This window comes from Protopterus annectens, chromosome 1.part1 (assembly GCF_019279795.1).
Source record: "Protopterus annectens isolate FY-2018-M chromosome 1.part1, PAN1.0, whole genome shotgun sequence".
Lineage (NCBI taxonomy): Eukaryota > Metazoa > Chordata > Ceratodontiformes > Protopteridae > Protopterus > Protopterus annectens.
Window position 1 is genome coordinate 1,036,856,545 of NC_056726.1, and position 22,953 is coordinate 1,036,879,497.

At 43.7% G+C, this 22,953-nt stretch overlaps 1 protein-coding gene across 1 annotated transcript in view; it reads right to left on the bottom strand.

Annotated features, from left to right (window-relative positions):
• Positions 1 to 22,953, bottom strand: part of LOC122808805 (deleted in malignant brain tumors 1 protein-like) — a 568,450-nt gene that overhangs the window by 97,823 nt on the left and 447,674 nt on the right. Inside the window, exon 8 of the mRNA XM_044079867.1 lies at positions 9,372 to 9,689. Within this exon, the coding sequence (XP_043935802.1) occupies positions 9,372 to 9,689 (318 nt within the window). The remainder of the gene's footprint in view (positions 1 to 9,371; positions 9,690 to 22,953) is intronic.

Below are 22,953 nucleotides of genomic sequence, written 5' to 3' on the forward strand. Positions count from 1 at the left end.
AGTACTATGCGTGGGGTGGAAACCATGCTGGGTGTCTGCTAGAAGCTTATTTGATGTAAGGTGCTTTAGGAGTTGTTGCTAAATACATTTCTCAAGGATCTTTGCTATGGGAGGGAGGATTGCTATGGGGTGGTAGTTAGTGACTTCTCTAGAAGGGCCACCCTTGTGGAGGGGAATGATGCGAGCTATTTTCCAGAGGTGGGGTACATACTGTTTGGAGATAGAACGACTGATTAGAATTGAGATACGGTAGGCAATAGATGGGGCTGCGATTTTTAGGAATTCATTTGGTAGCTGGGCAGCAGGGTTTATTAGCTTGCTTAGAAGATTTGTTATGTAGGATGTTTGAATAGGTTTAAAAGAGAAGGATTCTGTTGTGCCAGATACTGGGGAGGAGATTGTGAATGGTGAGTGTTGATGGCATTGTAGGAGGATGGAAATATAGTTAATGAAGTACGAGTTAAACTGTGAGGCTAAGGGCTCAGAGGTATATGACGTAGTAGGAGAGGGGGGTGGTGAGTCGACCAGGGTTGAGGAGGTAGTTGATTGTTTGCCAGAATTTTTGTGGGTTTTGAATGTGCTTTTGTTGGGAGGATTGGAAGTAGAATTATTTACCATGGTTGATATTTTCTTAGTTTGGTTTCTGACTTTCTGGTATTTGGTAAGCATAGTTTTGTCCTTGGATGATAGGTATAGGGCTCTGGCTTTGTCTCTGTTTAATTAGTAGTTTAGTATCAGGAGACGGCCATGGAAGTTGTTTTACTTTGGTGCATATTTTTCTGGTGGGGGCAAGGCAATTTAGGATTCCAAGGAATTTGTTGTTAAACAGTTCTACTGTCTAGTCCAGTTGTAGGTAGTTTAATGGTGACCAGTCGCAATTTTGAAGTAGTTGATTAAATAGGTCTGGGGAGAAGTGTTTTTTGCAGAGGATGTATTTAAATGGCGTGTGGGTTTTGATTTGAAGTTTTTTTCCTAGCAGAAATGTAGGGGTGTGGTCACTAAGGTTAATGGGTAGACAGTCAGACTGATATTTCAGGTTTGGCTTATTTGTTAATATCCAGTCCAATAAAGATGTTTTTATTGTGCTTATCAGCACGAGTGGGACAATCTGTAACTTAAGAGAAATTAAAGAGGTGGATGAAATTTGTAGGACTGTCAGAGGAGCAGGAGAGCCAGTCTAGGTTAAAGGCTCCCAAGATGATAGTTTCTTGGCTGAAAAAGGAGGAGAGGTGAAGTTCTATGCTGTGGAGATTGTTTCCAGGGGGCAGATACGATAGGCAGCAATAATAACAACAGATTTATGGGCATTTATTTGCAGGCAGGTGATGAGGATTTCTGCATTGGGCATATTTGGTGTTGAACAGTCTAGTTTTTGAGTCTTTAAACAGGACTGCTACACCACCGCCCCATCGCCTCTTTTGATTAGTCTATCTTGTCTAATTACATTATAACTGTTGCATGCAATTTCAAAGTCTCTGACGTGTGCTTTTAACGAGGTTTCAGTAATCACTACCATGTCTGGGGAGTAGGTGGCCAGGATAGAGTGAAATTCAGTAATTTTGTTTACAGTGCTCCTTAGATTAAAGTTTGTCATTATTAGGTCAGAAGCAGAAATTTTAGGGAGGGAGGAAGAAAACTTGGAATCTGAGAGACCTTGGTTAGGAGAGTGTAGTTTGTGTGATAGTGGGTAATGCATATTTAGGCACTGGGTTAGGAGGGGATGCCTGCCTGCAATTTTATGTGCGTTAGGGAATGGAGTAGAAGTTTTTTTTTTTTTTTAGTTTGGAGATAGCTAGATGGAATGATAGGTTGGGAGTGTGAGGTTGAGAGAGTGGTGTGTGTTTGAGGGAAAATAGGAGGCAGTTTGGGGTGTGTAAATGTTGAGTACATATGTCACTAGTGTAGAAATGGTTGCTGGTGATTACTGCATTTGCGATGGGGGGTGTTGGTTTTATATTTCATAGTTCTGGAGGTCAGAGCCAGTACATGTCATGTAGAGTAGGCATGTTAGGATAAAGATGTAGGGCAGTGTGAGATGGGGTTGCATGTTTGGAGAAAGACTGGGGAGTGGAGTTGTCCAGAGGATGTTTGGGAGAGATGGTATATATAAAGTCCTAAGGTGTTGAGTAGAGATGGTACATATAAAGTCCTAAGTAATGTAGAGGTTGGGATGTGAAGTAAGTAGTGTAAGTGGAGAAAGGAGGTGGGAGAAAAGATGGAGGGAGTTTGAGGATTGGCGTTTAGGAGGGGGAAGGAAGTTGAGTCAGCAGGAAAGGGCATGGCTATTAGTATAAATGCAAGGAAAGTGGGGATGGCTGGGAATGGGGATAGGATAGGGGAACTGAATAAGCCCAAGTGTAGCGAGGGTGAATGGAGCGGGTTGGAACCCCACTGGCCGAAAGAACAATCAGTTACCGCTGTCGGTGCAGGTAACCACTGTTGTAAAGATGAGGAAGTAAGTTTACTAGGTTTGTTGGGCAAAATAAAATGTATCCAAAGGTCTACAGCAAGGAAAAGTAGGAGGGATAGCTTTAGAGGCTGTGCAGTAGTCCCTTCTGTGGTTGTCGGGGTTTACCAATATTGGCAAAACAAATAAAGTGATGTAATGTAGAAGACAAAAGAAAGTTTTACATGTAGTAGTTTTTTATTGGGAAAAAAAACTGGAGAAAATATTGTAGGTAAATTGGCAAAAGATATAGCTATGGGATGTCTAACTAGTGAGGGAAAAGAGAAAAAAAGTCGGGTATAGAGTAGTAGTGTTATGGGGGACAGAGAAAGACTCACTGCCGACGAGCATGCCACAGAATGCTTAACACTACTGAGATTCAAACATACAAATGTCTGACTCTCTAAAATACACAAATACAAAAGCATACATAGTAATGATGGAGTATTTGGAAGTTCTGTATTGTTGAGGCAGTTGGCTTTTGGAACTGTATTCACTTCTGTTTCTGGAGGGAGCGGAGAAAGCCGCAGATGGTCAGAGGGAGTAGTGGCTGGCACACCAAAAACAGTGGTGGCTGGTAGGGGAATGACTGGGCATATTGAGTTTGAAAATCTTTCAGAAGAAAAACTTCTGGAAAATGACTCAGTAGGTGGTACAAAGAAACTATATCAGGTTGCAAGGCAAAGACAGAAAAAAACGAAGATAGACACCCTTCATAAGGGATTCCAGCAATAACCTGTTCAGTCCACAGGACATCAAATCTATGTCAAACAGAGCTCCTCATTAGCACTCAAGAAAAATCTTGATGATTGGATGGGAAATGGGAAATTCACCCCGGGGGTCACTTCTGTGGCTCTGCTCGACAGGGGTACAGAAAAATAATTTTCTTGGGTGGCGAAAGCCAGGGTACATTTTTTGGCTATGCTTGTATGGGCCCTAGGGCCAATAGCCTAGTACCTACCTATGAAAGGCAGAAGGAAGGAGCATTTCCAGCAACCTCTGAATGAAGAAATCCCCAAAGAAGCTGTACTGCCCCAGAAACAGTGTACAATGAGAGAAGAGGAAGAGCCCACCCTGGAAGAAATAAGAATAGCACTAAGGAAAATGAAGTCAAGGAGAAATGGCAGAGGGTGGGTATTCATAGCAGTGTGGCGAGAAAGGCATATCCCAGATGACTGGAGAAAAAGCATACTCATGTCAGTGTGCAAGAAGAAAGGGGACATCCACAACTGTGGGCACTACAGAGGCAACAAACTCCTATCACACTGCATGAAAGTTCTAGACAGGGTGACTGATAAAGAATACGCAGAGTAGTAGTGTGTAAGATGGGAAATGAGCAGTTCGGATTCAGATCAGGATGCAGCACAACTGACCCGATGTTTGCATAGGTTCATAGGTTCATACTAGGCTATCTGCCCAAGGGCATTTATAAGCCTAGCCCATAGTTATGTGGCTTTCGCCACCCCTTTAGTTTGAATAAAAACTATGCCTATCATTTTTCTGTGCCTCTGTCAAGCAGTGACACTGAAGTAATCCCTGGGGTATATCTGCGATCTCTCATCCATTGGTCAAGATTCCTCTTGAACAAGGCCAGCGAGGTGCTCTGCCTCACAAGTACCGGGATTTTGTTCCACAGCATAGGGAGTCTCTGGGTGATGAATCTGTCCCTCCAGCACGTTCTATTTATAACCGTGTCAAGGTTTAAGTCTCCCGCCCTTGTGGTTCTGAGGGATCTAGATTTTTTGAGGTGAAGCATATTCATCCAATCTGGGTTTGACATAGCCTTATATGTCAGGCACAGGTCACCTCTGAGCAAGCGGTATGAGACTGAATAGAGCTGGAGTTCTTTCAGTCGGGCAGCATAAGACATATTTTTGAGACCCTTTATCCTTTTGGTGAGGAACTTTTGGGGCCTTTCAAGCTGCAGCAGGTGTCTGGTCAGATACATTCCGAACGGGCATTGTACTCAATCATAGGTCTAATGAGTGATGAGTACAGGGGGACGATGACCTCCCTTGATCTAGATGTGAATCCCTTCATGATCAGGTGGGCGATATAGAAGGTTTTCCTAACTACTTTAGCAACATGAGTGTCAAACGAAGGCTACTGTCAACTTGGGTCCCCAGATCCCTGATGACTTTTCTGTGCTCAGTGGATTGCCACCTATATGGTAGCTAGGGGTAACCTTGTTTTTCCCAAAGGGTATGACTATGCATTTTTGGCGTTTAACTTCAGGCCATGGCTCTGGCACCAGTTATCCGTTTCTGTGAGGCCCTTCTGGAGGATATCTGTGTCAGATGTGTTTTCGACTATGGCCCCCAGTTTGCAGTCATCTGCAAACTTTGTCAGCCATAACCCTCCTGTGTTTGCTTGTACTTCAGAAAAGTAGATGCCAAACAAGAGTGGACCCAGGACTGAGCCCTGTGGGACACCACTTGTGACAGGCTTTGAGTCTGACATGGCTCCAGCAACTCTGACCCTGTGGGTTCTGTCACTTAGCCAGTTTGCAACCCATCTTGTGATGTATGGGTTAACATTCAAGCTGATGAGTTTTTCGATGATACCTGAGTGGGATATTGTGTCGAAGGCCTTTGCCAGGTCGAGGTAAGCTGTATGGACTGCCTTTCCCTCATCAATGGCCTTGGTGACTGTCTCGAAAAAGTCAACCAAGTTTAAGAGGCAGGATCTGCCTTTGACAAAGCCAAACTGGGTTGGATCCAAAGTCTGCAAGTTCCCTATGTCTTTATTTATGAGTTCCATTATGATCCTCTCCATGGCTTTGCAGATAAGGCTTGTCAAGCTAATGGGGCGGTAATTTCCAGGGTCTGTGGAGGCACCACCCTTATGAAGTGGGACCACAGTCGGCGGGCGCCACTCCTTGGGTACGTATCCTGAGGTGAGGCTAAGATTAAACAGCTGTCCTAACTGTGGGTTTAATTCCTCGTTGAGTTCATGAAGCACGCAGCTGGGGACACCATCCGTTCCCATGGATGCTGTGTTTTTTGCCTTAGTGAGGGCAGTTCTCACCTGGGCGTTGGAGATGTTTGGGGGGCTACAATCCTCTGGAATAGATATCTCTCCTATTGGGGAGGGGAAGTTTGCACTGAACCTGTCAGCCAGTATGTTAGCAATGTGTGTAGGTTCAGTAATTTTCACATCATTTTGCAGTAACACAGATAGCAAAGAAGAGGCTACAGATGGGAAAAGAGTCCAACTGGACATTCCTAGACTCAGAAAAAACATATGACAAGGTCCCAAGAAAGCTGATTTGGGCAGTACTGCAGAGGCTCAAAGTCCCAGAAATATTGGTAGAATTAGTTGAGGCTATGTACAAGGACCAAATGACAAGTACAAACTGTGTTTGGCTTCACAGAGGGGTTTCCACTGGGAGGGAGTGTACAGCAGGCTTCAGCTCAGAGTCCACTGCTGTTCACACTGGTGGTAGACTACATTAGCAAACAGGTTGGAGGGGACAGATCAACAAAGTTACTGTATGCAGATGATGTGGCATTACAGGAAGACTCTGAGCAAGAACTTCAGCAAAGGATAGGAGAATGGAATGCAAAGCTGAAGGCACATGGGATGAAATTAAACACAGATAGGACAGTGGTAATGGCAGGAAACTGGGGAAATCAGAAGAAGCTGAGAATTGAGATAAAAGGGAAGATAGTGGAACAGATAAATGGCTTCAAGTATCTGGCAGGGGTGGTTCACGAAAAAGGAAGTCTGAATGAAGAGTTCAAAGCTAGAATCAGAGTGGCTACAGCCAACTGGCATAGAATCTCAGGTGTAGTCTATGAAGAATGCCAAAGAAGCTGAAAGGTAAGGTGTACAAGACAGTGGTACAACCAATATTAATATGTTATTATGTTCATAGGTGTGTTCTAGGCTGATGGCCCTGGAGCCTTTACAAGTCTAGCCCATAGGATTACCCAGGCATTGTGCTGACCGACCTTCGTTCCCAGTGCCTCTGTCAAGTAGAGCCACTGGAGTGACCCCTGGGGTGAATTTTCTATTTCCCAACCACTCATCAATATTTCTCCTGAAGAGGCCCAGTGAGGTGCTCCGTTTGACATGTATGGGAAGTCTATCCCATAGCACGGGCAGTCTCTGGGTTATGAACCTGTCCCTCCAGCTTGTTCCGTTGATTGTGGTAATGAGGTTGAGGTCTCTGGAGTGTGTAGTGTGGAGGGAGTGGGATTTCATTAGATGTAGCAATTTCTAACAGAGCTGGGTTAAGAGATTGCCTCTAAATAGGCGATGTGAGAAGGAGAATAGTTGGAGTTTTTTTGAGTCTGTCCATATAAGATAAGTGTTTAAGGCCTTGGTTCTGACACCAGTCATTAGTCTCAGCAAGGCCTTTCTGTAGGACGTCAACATCACTTGGGGAGGTAATTATGGCTCCCAACTTGCAATTGTCTGCAAACTTTGTCAGAGTCCCTTTGTGTTGGCCTGGACTTCAGAGAAGTAGATATCAAACAGGAGAGGACCCAGCACCGAACCCTGTGGAACTCCACTCATGACTGGTCGGCAGTCTGACTTGGGAGTCAGCTACTTTCACACTGTGGGTTCTATCTGTGAGACAGTTTGCAACCCACCTAGTGATATAGGGGTTGATGCCTAGCTTAGTGAGTTTTTCTACGATTCCCGAGTGAGGGATGGTATCAAAGGCCTTGGCCAGATCAAGGTAGGCTGTATGAACCACCTTGCCTTCATCCACAGCTCTGGTGACTGACTCAAAGTATGGTACAGAAACTTCAGCAGTAAAGGCAGAGCAGATGTAGAAGCTAGAGGTGATGGAAATGAAGTGCCTGAGAAGGGTGGTAGGATGCACACTGGGACAGACGAAATGGGGACAGAGCAGAAGCCAAAGTAGCTCCAATTGCAGAAAAGATCAAAGAGGACAGATTACAGTGGTTTGGACACATTTGCAGAAAAGCAGAAGACAATCTTGTGAAGATGATTTGGGACAGACAGGAAGAAGGCACAAGGTAACAAGGACATTCTGCAAAGAGGTGGATGGATTGTGTCAAAGAAGATCTGCAACAGTCAGGCATGAGTGTGGAAGAAGGCAGGAATGTAGCCCTGAATTGAGAGAGATGGTGACAGTTAACCCGATACCCCAACTCCAAGTAGGAAATGGGAAAAAGGGGGCCGATTATGCAGCTGTTGATATTGGTAAGGCCTTGCTGTGTCTAGTTATGGTGGCTGCAAAAAAAACAATTACTAGAAAATGGAAATCAAAATCTAAACCAAGTATACTACAAACAGTGAATACAGTAACAGAAATAAAACTGAAATTGAGATCTTTAGAAAAGGTTAGGAGCAAACTGCATATGAAAATATGGGAATTGTGGGAACAGTAGATACAGGGGAGGAATGAGGTTAAAAAAAAAGCCATGACTTAAATGAGCTATGTAATATTTGACTGGAAATAATTGGGTAGATAAGTGTTGTATGTTTGCAACTGGGTGTGTGTCAGTATGGTTTGTGATGTAAAATGCTTGCAACTAGGATTGTGTCGGTGTGGCTAGTTTTCATTTATATAAACGTCTGACTGTTTATGTTGTAAGTGATGGTTTAATATAGATATTTCTTGTTTAAAAGGGGGCAGGTATTGAATAATTTATGTAATGCTGCTTAGGTTAAACGATATACAGCAGTACATGTGAAGTATAATTTTTTTAATGAGAATTTGTTAATACTGTTTGATTAACTTTGCATAACTGCAAAGTTGCCTATGTCACAAGTGATAATTCAATAAAGGTGTTTAAAAAAAGACATTATACATCACTATCCAAGACTGTAAAATAAACTTTCTGTTATAATCAGGGCAATTCAGTCATTCCGTGTAACAAATGCTGTGGAGTCCTAGCTGACTCTTATATTCACCCAGTGAACAAGCAGTGGCCATCCATAACAGTTTTACTCTACAAGTAGGGAACCAAGTGCCAGGCCTTTCTTCTGTATCAAAAAGGCAACAAAGGAACATTTACAGACAATTTAGTGTCACAAGTCCAAACACCACATACCTTTGCCATGTGAAAGGAAATTAATATTCAGAGAAGGCCCAAAGGAATACAGCAAGGACAAGTGATTTATTTACTTGGTTTGTTTATTGGGCAAGTGCACTGATCACAATAGACTATTCCAGGCAAAGCCTGGGTATATGACTCCATAGAGAAGGCATCTCAGCCAAGAACTGAAATGGAGGACTTCTTGAGGTAAGGCTATAATGCAATTCACTGAGCTGCCATAGTCAGCCATTAATGTCCCATAAAATTACACTTTAAACCATAACAGTAAGTAGAAAATATCAATATGGGGTTACAACAATCAAGCTTCTTGGAAAATCAGTGGCATACCAGTCAACCTCCTAGAACGAGAAATCTAGACAAAGCCTGAAATTATGGTGGGAAGAAACAAAATCAGGGACAGACTTTAAATAGAGCTCTTATACACGTAGAAAGTTGCCAGAATAACAGATTTGTGTTGGCATGCATTTTCTGAAGGATATGAAGCCGGATACTCAAATATATGTCATTATTTAGTGACTTCAATCCTCAGTAATCTGTAAGAAAAACACAAGTTTTATGAGGAACAGACCAAAAATTTGAGGCAAAAATGTGGCCATTCTGTGAAAATCTGGACAGTTGAGGAGTAGGGTCAGCGGGGTGATAAGCTCAGACAACCATTTGAGCCTAGGAAACTATGAAATAAAACAGACCTATTTTATTCATCAAACATAAAAAGAATAACGAACAAACAGGAGTGCATGGAAGGCTGTATTAATAAATGCATTTACATACAGTGAAATGGGAAAATGGACGAATACAAATAAAATACCACTGCTCACAAACTTTAACATGGTATTTCCATTTTCGTTGTTAAAATATTTGTTTATTTACAATAGTCAAGAAATTACCTGAAGAACAAATCACTCCAGCTGGAGCTGAAGAAACAACAGTGTTGTTCGGTAAGAATTCACCACTGCATCTGTTCAGATTATACTCTGTTCCCGAACACTGGATATTTTTAAACCACATGGGACCAGAAACGGCACCAAAGCTGGAGTCAGTAACAGTATCCAAAGCAAACCCATGGAATTGTGATCGACATAAAACATTTGCATCATTTATATCCCATCCTTCTGTTGATATGGCGCTCCAAGTACCGTCATAGGATATTTCAACATTCCCAGCAGAAGGACTTGTTCCATTCACAATCCTTGAAGAAAAATAACCTTTAAAAATAAAGCACCCATCAGCTTTTTGTAAGCAATACTTAAATGTTTACAAACTGAATGTTTACTACACATTCTTACAGATTATGCTAGTTTTAAAAATGAACATGTAGTATAAATCTTTTTCATATTTGATTTGTTATATTTATATACAGTTACTTAATCAATACAGACAGTATATTTGCAGGATGGCAGAAGGCAAGCCTATCCAGTCTGACCCTCAAGTGTTCTCAATATTTGTTCCCCCCACCTAATACTTCCCTTAATGCTTTAGTCACCCATCATGCATCCTCTTCAATTTCTCCCTTGGATGCTTCATCTACCAACCATTTTGGATGTCCATTTTGTGAGTGCGCAACTACCCTAAAAAAAACAGTACTTCCGCAGAGCTAGGGAGTAACTGCTTCAGATGATGTGACCCCATCCTCTCACATATCCCTAATGCAACCTTGAGCATGGGAACCCTCAACTATTGCCTATCTGCCCAATTAGTGTTTCCAAATTTGCCAATCCCCCAATTACACCCATCACTTGACTCATCAGTAAGGATTAAAATCCTGTCCTCAAATATATGTGAAGAAAAAAACATGAAGTTCCCAGGGATAGCTTCAGTCTCTCTTCACTAAATCACTTTTTCATTCCTGACATTCCCCTACCTGACAAAAAGCTCTGCATCCTAGCAATAAGCCATGCAGCAAACTAGTTCTGCATCTTTGGTCTCACACAATCCCCCACCTCCATACCTTAGAGCTGAATCAAAAGCCATGGTTAAGGTGAAGTGGATCACGTCTGATGGCATACTCAGACTCACGAAATGGATAATGTGTAACTGTGGATGACCGCTCCTTCTAACCATGAATCCATGCTGTCCCTTGGACACTAGTGTCTGGGAAATCAGCAAGCTTTTCACTAAGATTCTTGTCATGACTTTCCCTGCCAGGCCTGTTTGCTCCATAGCTTTTCTCACCCCCCCCCATGTTACGATTCAGCTCTTGCCGTTTTCTCCTCCTCAGACGTCCAATGGCCAAGTAGCCTATAGTATAAAGCAGTATACTGTCAAAATTCATGAGCACCGGGGACCTGGGAGAGCACACCTTGGCCATAAGCCTTTTTCGATATGGCAGTCACCTCTCACTCCACCTCTTCTCCGTCCACCATGTTTGTTTATGGCTCTGCCACTCTGCCCTAGCCCCAAGCAAGCATGGCCCCTCACCTTCTTTTCTGTTCTGAAGACTGAAATGAAGCATATGGTTCAATTCATCTGGTACTTGCGCAATTTCTATTGTCCTTCTCTGATCCTTGCACAGCCAAGCAAAGCCTGTCCCTTTCTCCATTTCAGTTTTTCATTTCTGTTGTACCCCCACCCCCCCCAAAAAAAAAATAAAATAAAAAACTTCCCTTACTTATTTGCCATACAGACTGGGAAAACTACACCACCACTAGTGCACAGCCACAGAGATCCCTGGAATTTGTCAATACAAATGCCCTAGGGCAATTAAAAGTACCCACTAGAGGGAGCATCATCATAGATCTTGTCCTTACTAATATTGAGGAATCTTGCACCATCCCATGCATATCGTTGTCACTTGTTAGGTCTGACTATAAAGCCTGCATCAAAGGTGCCTTTAGAACTGCCCTAAATCAAACTACCTACTCTTAAGTGATACACTGGCAAGCTTCAAAATCTCTACCAAACCCAGATAACTTCAATGAATATGTGGAAATGTACACCTCCTCATTATACTAGCACAAAGATGCAGCTTTACCCTGTAAGAACACTCACAAAGCAAACCATAGAGAGAAACCCACACGGTGGAACCATAATATCAACAAATTAAATGAAGGATGATATCCAAAAGGAAATACTAAATATTGAACTACTTTGAACTTTCGAGTTCTTGCATACATAGAGGAAGACAAGCTGGAGATGAAATACAACAAACAGTTGTATTTCAAGCTCATTTAGTGCCGTTTTATTTCATAGAATTTTTCTCCCTAGACCTTCACTGACATTTTTTTCACCCAGTCAGATTTTCCCTCTAAACAAATGCAAATGAATAATAAAAGCTGTGCTTCTCATCACTGCAAAATATAACCATTTTGCTTTACTGCGGAGAACAATGGTGAAATGCATTTTAAACTGTATTGTTAATCAAAAACAAATTCAAACCAAGTAAATAAATGAATAAGTAAAGGAAAGGGCTGTCAAAAAAGTACATTGCTTACAGGCAAATATTTAGAGAGACAACATTCAAAAATCCATAAACATGCTGCTATCCAGAAACTCAGATTCCCACTTTAGAAACATAGCAACAATAACATACCCCTGAGCTTTACAAAACACTGAAAAAAAAACATACTACTCCAATGACATTAAGAAGTTATGTACCTACCATAACGTTCCATGTTAGTTGTCTTCTCTCGCCTTCTTTCTTGCTGGATGGGTTCAAAGCCGATCCTCGGCTCCGACTCGGCACTTGCTAAGCTCGAGAGCTAATTTTACCAGCTCGAGGCAACCCTATATCCCCATGATGCAAGGCGTGACTACCTCAGATCTCGTTTGGTAGCTACAATAAAAACCCTGCCATACACACTTCTTCACAAGGGAAGAAGACAAACTAAACCATAGAGGAAACAATGCCAGTAACCACTCACAGTAGTGACACTTCCTACTGGGAGTGCATGGGAAGAATGAACCATGGCCAAAAGAAAGAGTACAACTTCAAGGTCTGTCCAGGCTAGGGGGAAGGAGGGAGGGACGCAAGAAAGAAGGCGAGAGAAGACAACTAACATGGAACGTTATGGTAGGTACATAACTTCTAAATGTTAAGTTGTCAAACTCGCCTTCATTCTTGCTGGATGGGACCGCGTCCCTAGCACCTCTATCCTGGGTGGCTCAATGGAACAGACTCTTGAGAACTGTGGACTCAAACTTAGCCCTGTCCCTGGAGGCCAAGTCCAATTTGTAATGAGCAACAAAGGTGTGAGGTGTGGCCCAAGTGGCTGCCGCACAAATGGCGTCAATAGGTAGCCTATCCTGAAATGCTGTGGAAGTGGCTAGGCTCCTGGTAGAATGTGCCTTTGGTTTCGAGGGCAGTTGTTTGCCCCTAAGAGAATAAACATAAGAAATGATAGAAGACAGCCATCTGGATAGGGTAACTTTGGAGACCGGAAGACCTTTCCTGTTTTCTGAGTAAGAAATAAACAGTTGATCAGACTTCCTGAATTGTTTAGTTCTGTCCAAGTAATACCCGAGCTGACGATGGACATCCAAACAGTGAAGTTTTTGCTCAGCCTTACTAGAATAATTAGGGAAAAAAACTGGCAAATCAATAGATTGGTTGATATTCCTCTGGGAAGCAATCTTGGGCAAAAAAGATGGATTAGTTCTTAATGATACCCTATCTTTGTGGAAAACCAAGTATGGGGAACGGACACAGAGAGCCTGTAGTTCAGACACCCTTCTGGCTGAAGTAACAGCCACCAGAAAAATTGTCTTCCATGTAAGAAGTTTTAATGAGCATGAAGCAGCCGGTTCAAAGGGGGATAGTATCAAGGATGCAAGTATTAAATTCAAATCCCATTGAGGAGGGGGATCTTTGACAGGAGGCTTCAGGAGAAATATCCCTCTCAGAAAGGCTTTGCAAAGCTTGTGGGATATAATATTTTGATCCACTAAGCCCACATGAAAATTTGAGATAGCTGCCAATTGAATCTTAACTGTAGATGGAGAAGAACCCGATTGAAAAATCTCAGCTAAGAATTCCAAGACTGAATGAACTGGAGCAGTAAAGGGATCCAAGTCTCTAGACTTTGCCCAGAAGGAAAAGCGTTGCCATTTACTAGCATAAATCCTTCTGGTAGAGGACTTCAGAGAAGCTACTATGATCTCTCGAACAGAATCAGAGATCATAGGAAGCCTGGCTAAGGAAGGAAGTGGAGCAACCAAGCAGTGAGGTTGAGGGAAGGAATGGACCGGTGCAGTCGACCCGAATGGTGGATCAGAAGATCTGGAACTGGGTCCAGATGCCAAGGTTGCACCAGGAGATGACGATGCAGGGACGGAAACCAAATTTGTCGAGGCCATTAAGGGACAATGAGAATCAGCTTGGCTCTCAATACGGTAGCTTTCTGAATTACTTGAGGAATCAATGGGTATGGAGGAAAGGCATAAAGAAGTCCCCGGGGCCAATCCTGGGTTAGAGCGTCTCTCGGGGGTTGGCCTGGTAGAGGAACGAGAGTGAAGTAGTCTAGGCATTTGCTGTTTTGGGGTGTAGCAAAAAGGTCGCAGCAAGGGACACCCCACTTCTGAAAAATCTGGTCCACTACCGATTGTTTGAGAGACCACTCGTGTGGCATGAGAATAGCTCTGCTCAACCTGTCCGCTAAGAGGCTGGATTTCCCGGGGATGTGCGTTGCTATCAGAAACCGATGAGAGGAGACTGCCCATTGCCAAAGTCTGAGAGTTTCTTGACACAGTGGGTAGGACCTGGTCCCGCCCTGCTTGTTGATATACCAGACTACGGACATGTTGTCCGTCTGAACTGCAATAGTCCCCAAAGGAAGAAAGTCGTTGAGGGCTTGCAACATTAAAAGCACTGCTCTCATCTCTAGGACATTTATGTGCAGATGGTATTCTATGGGTTGCCAAGTCCCATGGACCATCCTGCCCTGACAATGCCCCCCCACCCAATCAGAGAGGCATCCAAAGTGACTGTGGCAACCGGGGGTGGGGGAACAAACGGTCGGCCTTGATTGTAGTTGAGGGGAAGACATCCACCAGGTTAGGTGACTCTTGCACGACTGTGTCACAAGTATCTCGTGTCGCATGGGGAGTTGCTGGAAAGACCACTGGGTGAACAACATCCACTGCAGAAGACGCATGTGGAAGCGGGCTAACGGCAGTAGAACAATGGCCGCAGCCATAAGACCTAGAACTTTCAGGACAAACCTGGCCTTGATCTTCTTGTTGAGTAATATGATTCGAACGTACTTTTGGATGTCCAGAATTCTTTGATTTGTGAGCCTCGCTGACATATTGACAGTGTCTAATTCTGCGCCTATAAAGGTAACAGATTGGCAAGGCGACAGCGAAGATTTTTCAAAGTTTACAGAAATCCCCAATTGGTTGCATATGTGAAGAGTGTAGTCTCTGGCCTTGAGAAGTTAATGCCTGGTGGTGGCAGAGAGGAGCCAGTCATCTAGGTATGGAAACACCTGGAATCCTTGACGTCACAGATGAGCCGTGACCACTGCCATGCATTTGGTAAACACACTGGGGGCTGTCGTGAGTCCAAAGGGCAGGGCTCTGAATTGAAAATGACTGGTCCCAGCCGAAAGCGGAGGAACCTTCTGGAGCGCCTGTGAATCTTTATGTGATGGTACGCATCCTGAAGGTCTATTGAGCACATCCAGCTGTCCTTGCCCAAAAAGGGTAGAATGGACTGAAGCGTGACCATCCGGAATCTTGCCTTCTTGACAAACTTGTTTAGTTTGCTGAGGTCTAAAATTGGTCTCCAATCTCCCGTCCTTTTGGGGACCAAAAAGAATCTTGAGTAGATGCCGGATCAGACTTGGTCTGCTGGAACTAGTTGGACGGCTCTTTTTACTAGGAGCTTTGATACCTCCAGCTTTGCCAATTCCCTTAGACCGGGTGAAACGTCTGGAAGGGATTGATGAGGAACGGGATATCTCTCGAACGGGATACTGTAGCCCTCGGATATGATCGACTGTACCCATTTGTCTTGAGATAGGGAACGCCAGGCTATTGGGTACAGCGACAATCTTCCCCCGACTGCCTCCAAGGGTGGACAGTCGGGCAACACCTAAGGGATGCTGGAAGGGTTTGTCAGGGAGAGGCTCCCTGCTACCCTGATTCTGCGGACCCCCTCTGCCCCTAGGGCGGCGTCTATTGTTATTACCCTCTCTGCCTCTGGGGGTAAATTGACCACGTGTGTCCGGCGTGACTCCCTGAGATTTACGAAACCACATTTTCCCTCCCTTCTGACCTTTTGGGTAGGGTCTTGAAGGGGTGGAGAAATGGACTCCTACGGCAGAAAGAGTCTTGTCGTCTTGCTCACACCTGGTCAATGTGTCCTTCACCTGAGGCCCGAACAAAGCTGAACCATCGAAGGGAGTATTTGTGAAGGACGCCTTAAAGGGATCTGCAAAATTACAAAGCCGCATCCAGGCCTGACGCCTAAGTGCCACTCCTGTGCCTGCGGCCCTACTTGCTCCATCGGCTGCATAATAAATGAGCCGCATGGAGGAGTTAGCTATAGAATTTAGGATTCCTAGCTGTGAGGCAATCTTTTCTTGAGCCCCAGCAGCTGACGGATCCTGAACCACCTCACCTAGTTCCTTGAGAATGTCTCTCGGAAGCCTGGTAAAGTGACAGAGATAGTTCAGCGAACGCATAGCAAAGGTCACTGAAGAAAACATCCGCTTACCATACCTATCCATGGTCCTAGAGTCCTTGTTAGGAGGATGGACAGGTACAGAAGGATCAGCAAGTTCCTTCTTGGTGGCCGCCGCCACCACCATGGCATCAACAGGGACACCCTTGGTAAGAAACTGTTTGTCTGAAGGGGCCGTAATGAATTTAGAGGGCCTCCTGGGAACTGGTTCCACAGAATCCGGGGCCGCCCATGCCTTTCGAGCCACCACTTGCATGAGCGGGTCGAAAGGCGGACACACCCAGGAGGTAGAGGGTCGAGATCCAAAAGCCTCCAGGTATACAGACTCATCCTTGGAGGGGTCAATGGAAGGCCAGTTCCCCCTCTGCTTAAGGATTTCTAGGATGTCTGAAAAGGAGACATCCTCAGAGGGGGACCGTGGGGAACCCTCCGACTCATCTAAGTCTGTATCTGATGTGGTAGACTCAGGGGAGTCTGTGTGCTTCCTCTTACACGTCCTCTTACGCGGGGGTTCTCCAGCAGGATCAGGAGAAACCTCGGAAGAGGAAGTTCTTCCCAATGGGGAAACCTGGGGCGATGGATCTCTGGGTCTGGGAGCAAGAGAATGGCAAGAGACATCAACAGGCACCGAAGAGGGAGGAGCTAATGGAATAGACCGTTGACTTAGCTCCGGGGCTAGAACACTCCTCATCACCTTGAAGGCTCCCCTCCCAGGGAGGGCAGAGGACTCCCGCTCCGAAGAAACAGGAATCCTCGGTCCCACCGAGAGAGAAGGCTCCGAGGCCGATGTCGGTGCCGAGCTCACCAATGCCGAAGCTCCAAGAGGGAGAGCGGGGTCGGACAAGGGTCCGATGCCACTCACCCCCTCGGAGCCGACAAGGGAGACCCAGCGTCCGGATCCCTCCAAGGAAGGTCTCATGGAGGAGATTGGAGTCGAAGACGACGGAGCTAAAAAGGGGAAGCATTGACTCCGGCGCACCTACGGTCACCGTTCAGAGAAGCTCCGGCTCCGAACTCTGAAGGAGAGTCGGAGGAGGAATTTCAGGGGGATGAGAAATAGCAGACATCTGTTGAGAAGGGCTATGAAGCATTTGGGCTAGTGCCTGTGACTTCAACAGTCTACTTACCACCCTCTCTAAGTCGTGGTCTGATAGCCTGGAAGATCTTGAAGATCGGCTCAGATGGCTCCGCTCCGAAAGTAGAGGAGATCCCGGAGCCGAACGAATCGACTCCAGGGAAGGGGACCGAGATCTCTTCTTGGACGGAGCCATCGGAGCCGAGGACCCTTCGGTTCCAGATGGAGCCGAAGTCTTATCGGCTCCAATGCTGGTTAAAGATGCGTCAGCTCCAGCCGGAGCCGACAGTCATAGGTACCTGTGTATCGGAGCCAGACGGAGCCGATACCACTACCTCCATTGTGGAAAGATCGGCTCCGGCCGGAGCCGATCTCGACTCCGAAGGAGTCTGAGCCACTGCCAAAGGCTTGAGCACCACAGCTTGGGCTTTAGGTGGCTTAGAGGGTTTGACTGACCCAGTCTTGGTCGGAGAACCCTCTGGCTTCAACAAGCCACGTAGAATGAGCTTGTTTCTACGTTCCTGCAGGACTCTCTGGCTAAAGGAGTGACAAATAGCACAGGAGTCCTGCAGGTGTAAAGGCCCCAGGCAGTACACACAAGAAGTGTGACCGTCTGTCAGAGACATTTTCTTGAAGCCTGAGACCTTCACTTCCTTAGACATAGTATGTCCAGAAACACACAGACACACAACAGTCACACAATTATTTACACAGAAAAAACTAGAACACAGACACTCTCCCTGACAGAAATTAACTGGGAGGGAGGCTTAAGGCCTGAGGGGAGGAAATATATCCTAATGTGGAAAGTAAATGGGAAATATAGGGTAAAGGGCTTTCTAAAATCTAACGCCAATACTATAAGCTAACTAGAAAAAAAGGGGACAAAAACTCTGTCTGAATCTGAATAATTCAAAAAGCTTTACCTGAGCTGGTAAAAAATAGACCTCTTCGCGAAGCGGCAAACAAGATCTGAGGTAGTCACGCCTTGCATCATGGGATATAGGGTTGCCTCGAGCTGGTAAAATTAGCTCTCGAGCTTAGCAAGTGCAGAGTCGGAGCCAAGGATTAGCTCCGAACCCATCCAGCAAGAATGAAGGCGAGTTTGACAACTTAACATTAGCATTTTACAAACAATCAAGACACAAAATGTAATGCCTCAGGCTTAAAGTTTTTTGGGAACTAATGGCTTTACAATAAAAGTAATTATACTTAGCAAGGGAAAAGAAACAAGCTTTAAGGTAAACATTTTGATCCCTTGCTAAGTATCAACTTTGTAATACAGTAAATTTGAGCTCAACCACAACTACCTTATAGGTGATGTTCAGTCAACCAACATGTGATTCAGTGGAGGTAAAACAAGGCATTGTTTGGGAAAGAATGTAATAAACATACCTCTCCAATGTAACTAATTTGCTGTGACTGAGACATGGTGGTGAGTTGTACTTAATGACAATAATTAGCATTATGTAAGACTTAGTTTACTTTAGAAAATGTATATTAATTCATATTATCTCATTCTGTTAACATCTGAAGTCAACAGTACTAACATTTTAAAAAGTGGCTCTAATTATTTCTGCGTTTGTCTCCATTTAGTTGAGGGCTATGCTGAGCATTTTTGCCCTATCCTTAGTAAAATTTACATTTGAAAGAACGTACGTCTCACCTGTGCCTGATTTTGCCTCATATTTTTCCCAGCCACTTGCTAAATTCTGAGTTACTGGTAAATCGGTAAGGGATTACAGTCAATACATTAGAGTTTGTACTTCATAAAATGCACACTAATGGAAAGCCCATTATTCTATTAACTTTAAGAGAATTAAAGCAATATTTAAAACTGTTCCTGATGTTGGGTCCTTAAACCATCACTTTGCCCATGATTGCTGAGTGAAGGGGTTGAGAGTTATGAAGGAAGTGATCGGTACAGATATTATAGTATGGATATTGGTAATAAGCTATTGCCTTGTCCGTTAAATCTGTAATTTTCTAATAAAGTACTGATGATCACATTCAGTCCGCCGTACCAGACTGCATGGATATGCAAAACCTGTTATTCCATTTACATTTTAAAGGAATTAACACTAATATTTAAAAACGCCCCCTGATTTTGTGGATTTGCCCACAGTTGTAGCTAGGTTTCCAAGCACACCTTTATCCAAGTTAAGTAAAAATAAAAGTCTCATCTAAAACTGCAGCAAGCTGCTTGCTATTAATGCAAAGAGCAGTTTGCTACAGTTAAAACAATAAGTACATTAGCTCTTCAGCCATGATCTCAAATGCAGTGTGGGGACTTGCTTATGAAGCCGACACTGCACTGCCGCACCATTACAGCTGGTGTAGCAATAAGTGGACCTGGAAAAAAACAGACAAAAGGGGTGATTACATTTAATTCCAATGCTTGGTCATAAAATTATTTTGCTTCTGAATTCATATTCCATTTTCTGTCAACTTCTCAGTTACTAATATTTAAAGTATATGCCTAACTACACCTGATGATTTCTTATCCAACCTTGGAGTTAAGCAAATTGAGAGCCAAGCAGCTGATGTCCCAGGCAAGCTAGCATTAGGAGGCACTGGGTGATAGTGATTCCAAAATCCAAAATGCAGTCAGTGACATTGGGTTTCGGCAGTGCCATTCAGCCAATTCCCTTCTAGTATCAACTGAAGAAATGCTCCAAGAGAAACAGGGTAGTAGTTGCAAACTGTCTGGCTGAAATGTCTCCGATACTAGCAGAGTTACATTTTCTGAAACATGCTTCATTCTAATATTTTCTTTTACAAGCTTGTAACCTGAACCTCATTACAGATAGGCAGTTAGCAACGCTTTCTTTAGGTGGAACAAACAAGATTTACCATTTCAGTAGCTTCTTGTTGAAATATCGGGAATACTTTTCCTTCTCAACCATTCCTAACTTAGTCTTAACATCCTGCCCATAGTAACATTTTTGATTTCCTGGTAAATAACTGAGGATTACAGTTAGTAAATAATGTTATATATTTGTATTTCTTGTTCAGAAAATGTACTATAATGAAAAATGGCGTTTTATTAATGTTTCACTAAAAATGAGTGCTTAAAATTATTGCCGATTCTCTGAATTTCGCCCCCACTTTGTCCCAGATTATTGAACATAGAATTTGACAGGTACAAATGATGAGATCAGTACTCAGCAGAGCATATAGTACCGATACTGCTGCTAAGGTACTTACTGCTGCCAACATACTGTTGCATTTAAGTATTATTCTTTTAACATTTAAAAGACATGGTTTTAATGCAGCCAGAGCTCTTCCTTTTATATTCTACAATGACAGTGCATTAGTGAATAAGTAAATAAGCTACTTTGACATTACCACAAGCAACGGTGTTCTATTCCGCAAATTGCAGGTTGACTAGAAAGGAACCAAAGAAGTGTTGTGCCATTTGTTTTTCCTAGGGAATGTAAACAACCCTAGGAAAGGTCAAGCAGGATTATAGTTTAAAAAAAAACAAGGGTGGGGAAGGGGTGTGCATGATGACATCACATTGTGGCAGCAGGAGACTCCAGAAGCAAAAGCAGTGAATCTGCAGAAAAATGAAGCAGAAAAGTGAAAATTCAGTGGCACAGCTCCTACTTTTATCACTCAAACTACATATTAGCGATGAAAACAACAAAAAAAAAAGCATTCCGCTGAAAGCTGCATCTTTGACACTCCCTTTAATGCCACCCTATGTCAACTGCTTTCTGGTTGGTGTTTGATATTCCTATTTATAAAGAATTTACTATTGTGACCTCAAGTATGTGTGACTGGCAACATGTACACTTGATCCATGTTCATCAAAACTGATGCTAGCTAGCCTAGATGTGCTTGAATTAGCAAATGTTTTGCAGACCCTACTTTTACCACTAAGTTTGAAAGGGACCAATGTTATCTAGTCACGCAAAACAAAAAAACAGGTTGTATGTATCTTGTTGCGTTTGAATTCCAAAGGCAAAAGTTAGCAGTTTTTCAGATTGAGCAAGTTTAATGGCATTGTTTGCTGCTATGGTTGTTTATATGTATTTCCTTATGTTTTTAACCAACAATAAGTCTAGAGTGTTTACCATATGTTTACTTAAAAATATTTTTTAAAAATAATTTTTAAACTTTTTAATCAATTAGTTGTTTGCGGTACTTCACAGAAATGTTTAAATTTAGTCAAGCACTATATGTATTGTTAAATGGTGTTTTTTACCTGTACTAGATGAAATGATTTGCACTAGGCACTTTTTTATGGGCGGGTTACCCTATGTCATTCTAGGGCCGATGATTGGTTGATCAATTAACTAATTGTTTGAAGTTTTTTTCTATTTATTTTGTTGTATTTAGAGGTTTTCTTGGACTCTGATGAAGTCAATTACTGGTGAAAGTGCTTAGTCAAAGGAACGTTGTGTTGTCAATAAAGCCAGTGTGTTCCAGATCGTTGTTAGGACTTTTTTTCATTTTCCAAGTTTTCTTTCCCTGCTGGGAACTTGTTTTTGCTGTGCTTTCTTTCACTGTTGCAGTATTCTTTACTAAAGGGATCCCCTGCCAGGGGTAGCCCAACATCTGGCCAGTATACCAAAGCCTAAGTTTTCTTAAGGACATTGCACATCACACACAAGCTCCTCATTCACGCCGTTTGGTATAAAGATGAGACACACACACCTCAGAAATGAATGGCCCCAGGAAGAACACCAGTCACACATGGTACCATCACAACTTCAAATCATACACATACTCACACAAAGACATACTCGGAGGCTCTGGTCAAAAATTTACCAAAACAGCAGAGGCCACCAAAGCAGACACCCAAACTACCACCACCTCACGACCCAACACATGCAACACATAGACCACACAGTCAGAGTGTCAAACAGTCACAGCCGTTAAGGCCAAACAAAATGCCAGACACACTTGTCATTGGTGATTCCATAGTCAGACACACTGACGTCCCGCTCACCAGACTGAGTAAGGAGAAGGTCACAGTAAGCTGCCTGTCGGGCGCTAGAATCCGCCACATAACGCAAGCACTCAGGTCTCTCAACAGCAGGTACAAGTACGACTCAGTCACTGTCCACGCTGGTGTCAACGACCTGAGACATACCTCCTTGGACTGCATGAAAAGGGACGTCGAGGAGCTCTCTGATTATGTAGCCCAGGCAGGTATGACCCTGACCTTGAGCAGTATCCTACCTTCACCTAGAATGATGCCACAATACAGTGATAAGATTATCAGCTTTAATAATTGGCTTAAATTCTGGTGTCATTCAAAGGGGATCCAATGTCTGTCTGCCTGGGATGACATGCTGGACAAGCCACACTGCTTCGCAAGGGACTGCTTGCACCTGTCACCCCTGGGCTTCCGGATATTGGCAAAGGCTCTTGCCACCCCCATAGTGCCTTTTTTAGGCAAGGCTCAAATTCTAAACCTACCACCCTAGAACACCAAAAAGGAAAAAAACTAAGGGTAATGCTGCTCAATTCCAGAAGTCTCAATCTCAAGATGCACGCACTCGAGGCCCTTCTCAATATGGAGAACATCGATGTCTGTGCTGTGACAGAAACCTGGTTCAAGGCTCCTGAGAGCACCCCAGCACTAACAGGTTTCACCTCATATCATGCCCGCCCCAAAATCCGGACAACACCAAGAAAGGGGGGGGTGTCCATATTCATAAAGGACACCCACACCTCAAGGTTGGTGGCAACGCACGATGCATCGGAGACCATCCAGGTGCAATTAACCATAGGCAAGACTGCTCTGCAATTTGTAGCATGTTAC